Source organism: Lichenostomus cassidix, chromosome 2 (assembly GCF_008360975.1).
Source record: "Lichenostomus cassidix isolate B80296 chromosome 2, HeHo_3.0, whole genome shotgun sequence".
NCBI classification, from domain to species: Eukaryota; Metazoa; Chordata; class Aves; order Passeriformes; family Meliphagidae; genus Lichenostomus; species Lichenostomus cassidix.
Window position 1 is genome coordinate 124,908,961 of NC_139482.1, and position 13,556 is coordinate 124,922,516.

General features: G+C 37.2%; 1 protein-coding gene across 1 annotated transcript; it reads right to left on the bottom strand.

The window, feature by feature from the left end:
• Positions 1 to 4,658: 4,658 nt before the first annotated feature.
• Positions 4,659 to 13,549, bottom strand: SLC7A13 (solute carrier family 7 member 13). Its single transcript, XM_085053122.1, has 4 exons — positions 10,779 to 13,549; positions 8,154 to 8,285; positions 6,145 to 6,509; positions 4,659 to 5,387 (listed from the first exon to the last, which is right to left on the bottom strand). The coding sequence occupies exons 1-4, from the start codon at positions 11,503 to 11,505 to the stop codon at positions 5,142 to 5,144; spliced, it is 1,470 nt and encodes a 489-aa protein (XP_084909248.1). The 5' UTR covers positions 11,506 to 13,549; the 3' UTR covers positions 4,659 to 5,141.
• Positions 13,550 to 13,556: the final 7 nt, after the last annotated feature.

The following is a 13,556-nucleotide window of genomic DNA, read 5'->3' on the forward strand; positions in this document are numbered from 1 at the left end:
GTGGTGTAACTACTTTGTCAAATCCACAGCTTCAGTGGACCTAAAAATCACATTTTGTTCAGTGTTTATCCCAATCTGCATTACAGAAAGTATAATGTGAAACTGGTTTGATAGGATTATTTTCCATAAACACAAATGAACTGGCATTAATTTTGCTACTTGTTTTTAATTAGTTATTAATTCAGTTTCGTGTTAGCTGTTCCATTACTTTTTCCAAGGAATTATGTGACACAGACAAGTCTATAATTTCCTGGCTCATTTCATTTATTTTATTTAAATAATGGCATCTTACCTTTCTTTTGCACTCCTGAAATTTCCCCTGTGTAGCAAGAGTTATTGAAAATCAACATTAACAGTCAAACTCCTCAACGGCACCTCTAAACCTGTAGGATACAGCTTTTCTAAACCTGTTAATTTAAAAATGTTTCATTTCTTGTTCCAAAGCAGAAATAGAGACAGCTTCAAAGTTGCTGAAGCAGATATTGCTCTTACCCCTCCAAAACAAGCCAGTAAGAACTGGGAACACCTAGGACCCCCTATCACTTGGAATGAATCATAGAGTTTAATGACAAGAATAATTCCTAACTGTGATTCAGAAGAGAGGGTCACAAGCAAATACTCTTAGACCTGTAAGCTGTTAAAACACAGTTGTTCCCGTTTTGGCATGTGTGGAAACTGAGATGTGGAGAGCCTTAGCAATGCCCACAGTGCATGTATCAAACATCAGAGTAGACGTCAGGAGGTCTGGACCACTCATGGCCTAACAGCTACAGGCAGCTCCTCATACAGCCCCATGTAACCCAGAGGTTCCAACAAATATCACCACATCAGAGCACAAAAACACAAACAGCTGTTCATTGTTAGCTGATTATCTTTGTATTGGAATCACAGTTAATGCTAATTATGAAAAGGGAAGTAAAACAAATAATTGCTGGGGTTTTTCTTTTATTTCATCTGAACAATTGCTGTGGTTTGCCTCAGAGCAATTCTGGTTCGGGTTTTTTTGGTAGAGCAGTCAGCACACATGGAATTAGCATGATGTGTAACTTCAAGTAATTTTTGGTATTTTACAATGTCTTTTTAAGGGGATAAAGGGAAAAAAAGAAGGTAATGCAGATATACATACAAATATTGTATTAGAAACCTAAAAAACCAGATAGGGGGGTTACATGTCAAAATAGGTGAGTACAGTATGGAGAAAAAATTGTCCACATTCTATCTTTAATCGTTATAAGACTGAAGTTCTGAAACATGTAAGTATGCATGAGTGTAAAAGACTTATAAAGTCAAAGATAAAAAAAAATTAAAAATTTTAAAAAATGTCTGATATAGTCTAGTAATAAAACAGTTGCACTTCCATATAGCATTTTCTGAGATATATTCAAGTAGGAAAGCAGCTGAGACCAACTGAAACAAGCCATAAATGTTGAAATATTGAATTGCTCTTGGCCAGAGTAGCTAATACAAGTTATAAATTTGAATTCTGTTCCTTTATGCTTACTGCTTGGAAATGTGGAATGATCCAGCAACAACAAGAAATCTTTATAAATTTAATAGTGTATTTGCTTCTTTGTGATTTAGAATTCTGAAACACTCAGACAAAGGAAGGCTGCATTAAGAGAACATCAGTGACTCATATTCAGGGGATGGGCAATACCATATCTGGGATTGCCTTTATAATGCTAATTCAGCTCAGCTGTGCAAGTCCCTTTCCAACAGGGGTCACTTAATGAAAGCATTCTTTTTCAGAAAACCCTGTTTCTCTCAGATCTGGGAATAAGTCAACATTTGTGTTGAAGAAGATGCTAAATGTGTGCCAGCCAATCCCTCATTTGCTGTAGAAGAGGAATTTGATGTAGTGAATGAGGTAGCACTTGCAGAACAGTTGCTGGATTTAGAAATTTGATTACTGCCCAGAAGAATACACACTGCTCTTTTTCTATAATCATTCAAATCATAATTTTTCAAAATTGTAATTAATTCTGTTTCCCTCATTTTCTGTACCAAATTTGCAATCCTCTCTGCTTGATTCGAGGAATTTTAAAATCTCATCGTTGTAATTTAACATTTAGTAGACTGTAGGTCTTAAAGGAACTTCAGCTACCTACAGTTAGTCAGAAGTTGAGCTATAGGATGCTAGCTATTCATCTAAACCAAAGTGACTGTGATAATTTGTCCTTTTTTCCTTTTTGTAGTATTCTTGGGACTTAATTCCAGGGGACTGTAGGCAGTATGAACTTACTAATTACTATGAAAAATCATCTCCAAGGTACCCATCTTAGGCATCCAAAGTTAGTGAGCAATTTTGTCCATACTTCGTTTCCATCTAAATCCTGAAATGAATGGAAATGGAAATCTGTATATAGTGTCTGAACAGCCATACAAGATGTATGTTCACCTATTCCCTGGCTCTTTACCCTGCCTCCTAAGATAAAGAAACATCTGTAGTTGGACTTGTATCTTCATCAATGGTTCTCCATCCAGGTGTTTGATGTGAACTGAAGGATCTCAGGGAACATCACAAAACAATTTTTTGTGCAGCCTACACATCAGCTTAACTTCCAGGAAGCAAAGATGATACCACTGACTCAACTCATGAGAGTCAAAACAAATTAGTGGTGGTTTGTGAAGTGGTCAGGTGCTGTCATGAGAAGCATCATAGAAAAGTCTCAAAGAAATTAACAATGTCTATCAAGAGCAGCATTTGAGCAGAGAGTGATAAACAAAATGCAAGATCACATGTTGAAATAGGAAGAAAATAATAGTGAGTTGTTTGGCACCATCATTTCTAGCCAATAAATGATGTAAGGGTGTATAGAAACAACAGTTTATGATCTGATAATGCAAGGCCATTGAAAGGTGCCTTCACAGAGGGGCTTGAGCTTGCAGGGACATTTTAAATTCTGACATATTCCAAATGTTCTTACCTTGTAGGTGACAGTTTATGTGCCATTTCCTAAAGTCTGGTAATATAAAAACTATCTATTTCACTTTCCAGAAAGATACATAAATGCAACTTATTTCATATTACATTTCATTAGAACTTTTGAGTTCGCTGATTTGTTGAAACTGCTAAACCTCTATATCTGAAGCTTGTATCCTTAACAAATACATGCTCCAATTACCCAAACATACCCAGACATGTGTAATCAGTAGGTACCCAACTCATTAGGGAATTAAATAGATAGCTGACACACTCACAATAAATGACATGGAAATAACACACCCAAATGAGCAACTTCCCCCTGATGCTTACTTTTCCTAATCACCTGGTCTACAACACAATATTGTTGTTACATACACTTTTTTTCTTATGACTTCTAGTTTTCTTTTACATATTAAAATATAGGTTTAACTAAATTGCATGATCAATCTCAGCTGAAAATTTGTGGCACTGCCACACCTGCATTTACAAATCACTGATGGATGCTTTGGTCACAGTAAAATCCTTTCTTCCTCTTACAATTCAGTTTTTAAAATATTATTCCTCTACAATGTCAATGAGTCTCGTGGTAATTTAAATTTAAATAGCAAGAGAAATGTTTTTCCAATAGCAGTGTGAAGTGAAATTAAACATTGATTCCTTTCTTGCTTTGAGCAAAATTCAGTCTCCAGCTCAGCTGTATACACTGAACTCCTCACTTGTATGAACTTTTCTTCCAACAGCATTTTAAAAGGTGTAAATTTTTCTTCAGATTTTCATTCTATGTGCATTATCACCTTGAGAAAAGCCACTTGCTTCATGTATTTGTTTTCATTTGGGGGCTCATTCCAGTGTGAAGTCAAATCCTCTTAAACCTTTGGTTGATTCCCAGCTTTGCTGATGGGTACCTTAGACTTTGGGTAGCTATGAATAAGTCTTTATCCATCATTCTTATCTCTAAAACTTTGACATATCTGTGAATCAAATATTCCAGCAAGACTTTTTTCATTCTACTGCATTATCATACAATGCCCTGTAAGACAGTCTCACCAATACAACACACATAAAACCAGATACCATGGTGTAAGAGCGATGTTAGGCTGGGGCCATCTGCTGGTTGTGTTGCTGAGCTTTCGCTGACAGATTTGGAAAATCACTTTATATTTGTAATTCTATTGTAATTATAAAAATAGCATATATTAATAGCTTCATCAGCTACATATGTTTCTTGTGTACTGGTTGTTTGTTTTAAAGTTTAAATGTTCTGTGAACTTAATATGGCCCAATTATCAGAAGAAAAAATTATTAATTTATCTTTCATAAACAAAATAAAAATGGAGGGGAGGAGACCTAAAAAGCTCTTACTTCTCGATAACACCAAAAAGAAAGGAAGGAATAAAGTAATACTAATGCTAAGATGTAACCATTTAGTAAAGTAATCTACATATCTTTAGTTTTTATTTCTGCAATGAAAAGGATGAATAATTCTTATTGCCTTACTTGATGGTTTGTAAAATTTCACCATGAATTTGTATGTGTTGTTCTAAAATAGCTAAGACACACTATATACACTTTTAAAAAATCTTGGCATTTTTTAAGAAGATCTCAGTCAACTTTATGATTCTTCAAAAGCTTTTATTAAAAATAAATTCATGCAAAAAAAGTAGCCAATTAACAGAAATATAAAGTGTTTAAAGCCAGAAGTTCTAATAAAGGAGCTACTGCAAACTAAGAATAATCCAGACAATTTAGTTCAAAGTCCAAAAGTATATTTATATAATGATGTTATATACATACATATATTATGTATTTATTCACTTATTGAATGATAATACTGATAATTATTTGTGCTGTGATAGAGTCTTATTTCTGTTATTGCAAAACTATGCACAACTTTCAACTGTGTTTTCAGGAATAAGAGAGAGCATTTTACAGATTTCGCAAGTTCAAGAGAGATCCTTTGCACCTATTAAATTAGCATACTTATACACTTATGTATTTATACAGACACACAAAAATATATACATATTAACTTATTATGCTAACGCCTATACATACATAAATGTGCATGTTTGCAATACGTGTGAATACATCTCTGCATGTATATGCATGCATGCACACCTGTATATCACACCAGCATCTGAATTGTACTGTTTCCAGTCTCAGTTAAACAAAATTCTCTGTTGGCTCTTAACTGTACTGGGATTAAAATCTGCCATTATTTACATTTGCCCTCAGCAGATCCATCAGCAGGACAGACTTCTAACAGGAGCTGTAAGTGGCAAGTAATTTTATCAAGAAATGCAAAATGCAATTTAAAATGTATAAAAGGCACATAAACAATAAGACTTCCCAGCATAAACAGGAAAGTGTAAACATATTGCAGGTTTGGAGACCAGACTATGGGAGCTAGAACTAGGAAGAAAGACATTGCCACCATCACAAATGGAACTGGTAGGAACACCTGCAAGAGAAAGAAAAGAAGTGGTTTAGGAGATGAACAAACTGACTGTGATTTTATGCCTCATTCGCAAGAGTAACAATGTGTTCTTTGCCACAGTAGAGTACCTTTTCTCATGCTGCTATAAATTTACCCTGAATAAGAGTCATCTCACTCAAACTGACTATAAGAGAGTCATATTTTTAAAAATATTTGTTTAGGATCCTTCTATTGTCAAGGGGGAGAGATAGGCAGTACTTGAAATCTGTGGGTTTGTCCATTTGTCCATATGTGGACAAACCCAAAACCACTTGGTTCCTAAAAGACACTCAGGGCTGGGTGCCCAGAAGCCTTCACAATAAGCATGTGCTTCTAACCAAGCTTTCTGACTGCTAGAGTAAGAGGAAATTTAACCCATCCTTAATGCCTGTGATTGTGTCAGGAAAGGTGAGAGCAGATCAAAGTTTAATTAACTAAGAATGGCAATGGGTCCTATACTGCTCTTGTTACTGCTCCACACTGTTATGGGTCCACATTGTTTGCACATCTCCCCCATTCTGCATATAACCATCTCCTGTTTTCAAGTGCAAGTTCTCTGAGGCAGAAACCATTATCTTCCTTTTACAATGAAGGAAAGTTTTTGAATAATCTCTAAGCATTGAGATTATTATTTGTATTTTTGTGACTATCCACTTTTGATTTGCACTTGTAGCTTTTGCAGGCTACCCATTACTCAAAACAAAAAAATCTATAAAAACATTTTTAACTTGGGTCCATTTACTTTGTATGGCCGATGTAGATGAGGTTCCCGGTATCGAAGTACAATCAGGCTTGCACAAGTCAGTCCAATCATAAGCCAGGCGGAAAATCCAAAGTAATTTGTTAACGTAATAAGGTCAGAGGGGATGATAAAAATGGATGCAATGGCAGTTGAAAAAATCATGGCTGGTGCTGGAGTACAGGAGTGGACATTAAGCATGGATATTAAAGCAGGTAAATGTCCTGACTGACTTCCAGCGTAGCTTAATCGACCGAGTGTGAACATGCTGCTGTTGAGGGCACCAAATATTGAGACAGCAACAGAGAGAGGAATGATCCAGGCAACAGAGGGGATCACTCGATCAGCCCAAGTGACTGCCACAGCAACTGCAAGAAAGCAAAGAATTAGTGTAGTACAAGTACCATGTTCTGAATAACTGACAGACTCAACAGGAACAAAACTTAAAATACAAGAAACACCTGTTATTTCTCAGCAATGCCTGCTTTATTGTCGCAGTAGTCAAACACTAATCTAGTCCTAAGGATATTTCATTCAGCAGCTAAACATTTCCTGGGAAGATGACAGCAAGGAGTGCTGTCTACCAGAGCAGCCACGAAAACCTGCTGGGGCCAATACCACAGTCTGCCCAACAGGAGAGAGCTGCATCTCACATCCTGCATCACAAACACATACACATGGGCAAGGAAAGAAAATTAACTCCTTGGTCCCCAGCCTGACCACGGTGGCGACATGATCTGCTGTTACAGGAAACTGCCAACAGGAGCACATCTACATTCAGAGATGGGTCAACAAATGTGCTATTAATGAGATTTTGCTTTGGGTGGAACTGGGGAATACAAAAAATTGTTTTTGAACAAGAGATATTCAATATTGCTTGGAAATTAGCTGTAGATAGTATTATAATGAGGGCAACGTTTAGTGGGTCTGTAACCAAATGCCATGAGATACATAGGTCTTGCAGTGAGTGACTTGTGCAGGATAGGAAGTTATTAGAGATGGGAAAAACAGTGCCTCCACCCTCAAAAAAAAAAAAAAAAAAAGGAACAAGAACAAGCAAACAAGCAATGTTTGAAAAAATTCTATAATGTTAAGGCTATTTTCTCAGCTGGCACAGATAAACACAGTTCCCCTGGTATGCACGGAGACGGTCATGCCAGCTGGCAGCTGCTATTCATGGATAGTCTGGTATTTGCTGTCTCCTTCACTGTAGGATGCAAATGATCCATCTCTCCCAACAGACAGCTTGATGCTGGCTGAGCAATAATATGAGGTTACTGAGTTCCCATTTATATTAGTGAGCTTTATTCATAGGAAAAAAATAATTAATCCATCCAAATGAGGTATGGTTTTTGTCACGCCTGTAGGCAAGGTCTGAGAGCTCAGTCTCATTACAGTGGGATTTGAAATGTGCTGCTTGGACAATCAAGGAGAAATACAGTTCCCTTTGGAGCTTTTCATGAGCAGGTTATTGGTACAAGATCTGAGAGAAGCTTTACATACACTGGACTTTTGTATAGGCTCTTCTAAGGAATCACAGTGTTTATCATGAATAACACACATACAAAATGGCTACATTTTTGTGTCCATAGTCTTTCCTATACTACTGAACATGTTAGACTTTTCTACCTCCTAAAGAGTAATGACTTTAGCCTGAAACTACATGAGATAGGGAATGAAGGAGGAGAGAGGATTAAAACTACAGGAAAACAAAGGTCATCTCTATACTTGGGACCTGACCTTCATCTTATTTTCCAGGTTTTAATACACTTCTGATTTCTTTTTAGATCATATAGGGGAAAGCCAGCACTTTAAACACCTAAAAACATCTGTCTGCATTCAGTCCAACTTGTGTCACACAGCAAAATTAAAAAAGAATTCTCTGTTAAAAGAAAATGAACCCAAAATTTCTGGACTGTGAAGTTAGGTGAGCAGATGTAAACCAGGACATTGACATCAGATGGATATGCTAATGGGCTACTCCTTTTTAATTAAAAAGATTAAATACATACCTGAGGAGACAATTTCCTTAGGTGTGAGGACAGTCAGATATGAGATGTTCACCAGTAAATAAAAAACAATCACAGCAGGAACAGCAGTCATCACAGTTAAGGGGATATTTCTGCTGGGGCTTTTCATCTCCTCTGAAAAATGCAATTTAAAACAAGAAATGAAGAAAGCAGTGTAGCTTCTGCAAGTGTCTTTCAGTGGTGAAGCTGTGCAGAGTTTGACAAGACTGGTAACAAAGCCCTGTCCCAATCCCTAATCACGGCTGCTAAATTCTCTGCTTGTGAAATCCTACAGTGGTCTACAAATAGGTTAATATCAAAGATTCTTAAACAATGTATTTTCATTTAGCTATTTTTTAACTATTTTGGAAGGAGGGCTGGATGAAGAGCTGATTGATTTAAACAATGACAAAAGGAGTGATAATTTCTCTTTGATTTGATTGAACACATATTTGACTTACATAGAAAACTGATTTGGTAGGAAGTTTTCAAGTAGCTTTACTTGAAAATTGCTAGCTTAAACATGAGACACTCTACAGTCATACTATTTATTCTTACATCACCTCGTGAGTCCTGATCTGAAACTTTCTGAGTGTATTTGCCTACTCCTACTCAAAACTTTTCTCTTTGCTCTTATATCAAGAAATACAGAAAAAGTAACAGAAAAGACTGAAGGTATATACATAAGAGCTATAATGCAGTAGCTTTATTGGCTATTCCCAAATGGATTCTGATGATTATTATCTTTTCCAGGGCAAATATGGTGGAGGAAAACTGTTTAGTGCTAAGCCTGATAACTTAGAACTACTCTTACCAAACAAGAAAAAACACCAAGTTTTTCTGGTCAACAACTCAGGCACTGGCACACATTTCTGAGTATGTCACAGTCCCAGCAAAAGATGGAGCTGGTTTCCAGAAGCCTAATCTCAGTCAAAAAGGTTCTTTTTCATCTCTTTCACTCCTTCCTCTTGTTCCCTCTCCACTTCCCACTTCCCTCAGCATTTACAGACAATTTTCTGAGTACTACCAGCAAACAACTGACAGGAGGGAAGAAGTGAAAAGTCAAATGTGCAGCTTATTTAAACTCTTTTTAGGAGGCAGAAATCCATTTCCTCCTTCATGTTTGATTTTTTTGTCTTCTGCTCAGGACATCAGCCTTGAGCCATGATCCCTGTGCTGGCTGTAGTGCACAGAGACAGGACTGAAGGAACACAACAGTGGAATTCAGATACTACCAGGGAATTTGGGATTTATTTCAAATGTAAGAAATACACTTAGTAATTTTGAGCTCAGAATAGGATAATCACCAAAATTGCCAATTTAAATTCATCTTTCCATTTGTTTGGTTGCTTGTTGCAGTCTTGCCATCCAGCTGGCACTTGAGCCATTAGCTGAAGCTCACAGAAATGAAGTTATTGTTGAAGAATAGGAAACCCAGTTTGGTTCAGAACTATTGCATAGGTTACATCTGTCTAAACAGCTGTGCTGCCCAGTCTTCGGCATTTATTAGTACTGTTAACTGATCAGAAAATAAATTAATATCTTACCATTAGTCTAATATTTTCTCAGGCTTACAAAGCCAAGAGCTTGTCTTTAAGGAGTCCCTAAGGTTCCAAAACCATACTTTCCTGATTTATATCACTTTGTTGTTTGTTTGGTTTTTTTTAATTGCAGTCTATTTTTAAAGCTGGAGTACCTGGACTGTAAAGATAACAGTTTTTTAAACATTAACCAAATTTTCACACTGTCCTCACCACTGAACTTTCTGTTATGCATTTAACACATTCAGTTTATTTAATATTTTACACGACAGAGGTCAATGGATTCATATGGTTAAAGATATAACAGCAATATCCACTTGCTTACAATGTCATTCCATGAATCTGATGATACTATAAAACACTATCAATTTAGCTTGTGACGTGAATAACTAACATTATGAACATCATCTCTGTAGCTTTCATGAAAAAATGCTCCTTTATTACTGGCATATGTCAGCAGATACAGAAGGGTATCTGCTGGGTAAGTAAACAGATATTCAAAAACCTTTTGAATGTTAAAATTCAGTACAAGTTCTATGATAAAATTTATACCACCTTTCTTAGAACTCTCTTTACCTTCTATTAGACTTCAAAAGTCTATTTTCCCAAGGAAGTATGTCCCATAAAACTACTACATTTCAACAAAATTCAGTATTAATTTGTCCATATACAAACCAGCTGCATAACCTCAGATAAGGCACAGATGTTTAAATAGAAGTTATCTATGCTCACATAGTTTGGCATGGATAGCTTAATACTTTCCTAAAAATACTCTGACATGGACACTGAGAAAGACAAAATGCAGATTTTTAAGATATGAAAAATTCTGTTTATGCATGAGATTTTAAATTAACTATTTTAATTTCTCTTGTACTCCCCTGGAAATGTCAGCTCGATTCTGCACAAAAAGCAGGAACCTTCCCTAAAGAGGAACAACACCTCTTCTACCTTCCCCAGCAAACACAGGACTCATGTAAAATGTGAAGGACCCTGTGGTCTTGAAGCAGAGACAAGTTCTCCCAAAACAAGCTGAGGAACACAAGAATGAGAACTGCAGAACTAAATCTAGACAAGAGGAGTGGAATACCTGCCATGTAATTGAGGGACCACCAGCCGCCGTACGCGTACAGTCCTTGGAAGAAGGCTTCGGCAACCTGTGAGGCGTTGGGGATCTCTGAGCCAAACATGTCCTCAAACCTGGCCAGACTCTCCTTCTGCCTGGTAACGAGGAGAACTATGCCACCAACAGCAATCACAGACAAGGCCAGCATCTTCAGCAGGGTGAAAACTATCTGCACCCATGCAGCCATTTTGACACTGAGGCCATTCAAAATCCCCAGGGACCAGAGAACGGCCAAGGCCAAGCACTTCTTCAGCACTTCTGGTGCAGGGCAAACGCCATAGAAGGGCTGGGTGGCGTATTCAGCAAACAGCAAGGCTCGAGCAGCGTTTGATGCTGGCTTGGTAAACGTTGATGTCCAGATAAACATGAAGGCAGGTATGGATCCAAGGCCTCTTTTAATATGGCTGTATTCTCCTCCGCAGAAAGGCAGAGCAGTTCCCAGCTCCGCATAGCAGAGGGCACCCATCAGAGAAACCAGCCCAGATGCAGTCCAGATCATCAGTGCAACGCCAACGTTGAGCAAGGAATGTTTTAAGACCCCTGTGGGAGACAAGAAGATCCCTGCCCCAACAATTGTTCCTACAATAAAACTTACCCCATCAAAATAACCTATATTTCTTTTGAGTTGCATCCTGGCCTTTTCTTTTCTTTGCACATCTTTGGGGTCATTGTTTTCTCCTTTTCCCATCATTTTCTGTTTTTTCACAGCAGATTTTACTTTGTTGTTAGCAGTCTGTCATGGACCTACTTGCTTGAGAAGTGTTACGGGAAGCTTGGCTTAATCATTCAGAAAACTTTGGGTTTTGATGTCTCCTGTGTGAAGATGATTAACCAAGTACTTCAAGAAACACTGGCAAATCATGTACATGTTGGTTTAATATGTACTTCAGAAATTATTAAGGTCTGCAGGTATTTTTAAAGAAAACAACACAAAAAAATAATGCACAGCAAATGCTCGTTTCTCAGATGACTTTCATCAACAGATTTCAATTTGTTCTATGTACAGCTTCAGAGACAACCACAAAAAGTGAGTAAATGTGACTTTCACACACACACTAGAGAAAGAGGAAGGATATGGCAGCATGAGGAAAGAAATCGACCTTCCTGATATTATTATTGACAGTGACATGGACATTTGATGAACAGCCTGGCACTAGTTTTCCACCACCCATGTATAACATGGACAGTGATAACCAATGACTGTCACCAGTATGTTTTACCAAAACCTCATCAGTCACTGGGTATACTGGAGCTTGTTCATACTTCACTCATTAAACACCACCCCAGAGAGAAAATTACCAGTTTATTTCCTTTTTCTTTTCCTGAGCAATCATAGTTAGAATAGTATCCAAACACATTCTAAGGCATTAATCCTTGGACATTGCTGTGAGAGAAGAAGCTGTATCATAATTTTCATAGTCTGCACAGGGCTGTGGAACAGAAAGATGAAGGATGAAAGTTCCCACCAGTTTGGCATGTGTCTTTTAAGATGTGGCCACTGATTTTTCTACATGTTTCTCAATCGGGGTTATATTTTGTGTTAGGAACTTCTCTTCAATCAGATGTGGATAGATCATAAACCCATTACTTGTGTACAAAAAAAACCCAAAAAAACCCAAAAGACCCCAAAAAAAACCAATACACATTTATTATTTTTGAAAGATGGAGAGAAAAATGGGCAGAAAGCAGAAAACTAACTGAAAAGAAGCTCAGCATGGACCTTATGGGTTGTGTAAGTGTCCAAACCAGTAACTGTAAAGTTCTTACTTTTTGTCAGTCAAGTTGCAGAACCAGTTTTGTCCTTCAGGTCAAAATTCAGTAGCACAGTGAACAAAACTCATGCTTTTACAGGGGCCAACATGAAAGACACAGTGGTTCACACCAGTCCTGAACAGCACGTTTTTTCACTCAAGTACAAAATAAATTAATCTGCAAAGTAAGTGTATCTAATATGCCATAATGTAAAAGACCTTTGGCCAAAATAGGCATGTGCACAGACTGTTCTTTTAATTTTTTCAATGCCTTAGTTAAAGTGGGTTTTCTTCACCACACAGAAGCTTTGCAGCATGGTCAGTGACAGAATCTACAGCTCCAGAGCAGTTTATAACCATAAGAAAATTCTCCCATCTTCTGCAAATCTCTGCAGTACTCACTAAATACTTGCACCTTACAGACTACAAAAATTGTAGTCCTACAAGAAACATACCTCTACTTAGTAAAATTTGCATGCATTTTTAATTGCATTTATTCATTTCATAAATTGTATTTAAGTATGCATTTAAGTATGCATTTACCATGCATTAATAATTCATAATAAATCAAATATCAATTCACTCGTATTCTTGGTTAGGAAATTCAGCATGACAAAAGTTTTTAATGGTTAAAATATGTAATTTCCTGATTTATTTCAGTGTCTTTTCTGAGTCTCCTCTGTGAATGCACCCATATTTTTTTATATCCAGCAATCTTCCAACTCTTTGTGTGTTCTGCCATGTACAGCTGGATTTGGATCACTATTCTGAAACAAATCAACGTTTCACTAAATTGCATCTTACAGTGCAGATGCAACTGATTTTTTTCCACTGTTCATCCCAAAGTACGATTTCTTGCACAACAAAGGCATTTACAAAATCTCCCAAGCAGCAAATTAATGGGGTGTTTTTTACTCCTCACAAAACTGCCTGATTTCAGAAACCCCTCCTGAGATGATCACTCGGCGGCTGGGCAGTGGACCAGGCTGCC

Coding starts and splice junctions, on each gene's coding strand:
- SLC7A13 (XM_085053122.1), bottom strand. CDS start 11,505: ATGATGGGAAAAGGAGAAAACAATGACCCCAAAGATGTGCAAAGAAAA. Junction 6,510..8,153: donor TAAGGAAATTGTCTCCTCAG/GTATGTATTTAA, acceptor GCTTTCTTGCAG/TTGCTGTGGCAGTCACTTGG. Junction 5,388..6,144: donor ATCTACATCGGCCATACAAA/GTAAATGGACCC, acceptor TTTCTCTTGCAG/GTGTTCCTACCAGTTCCATT.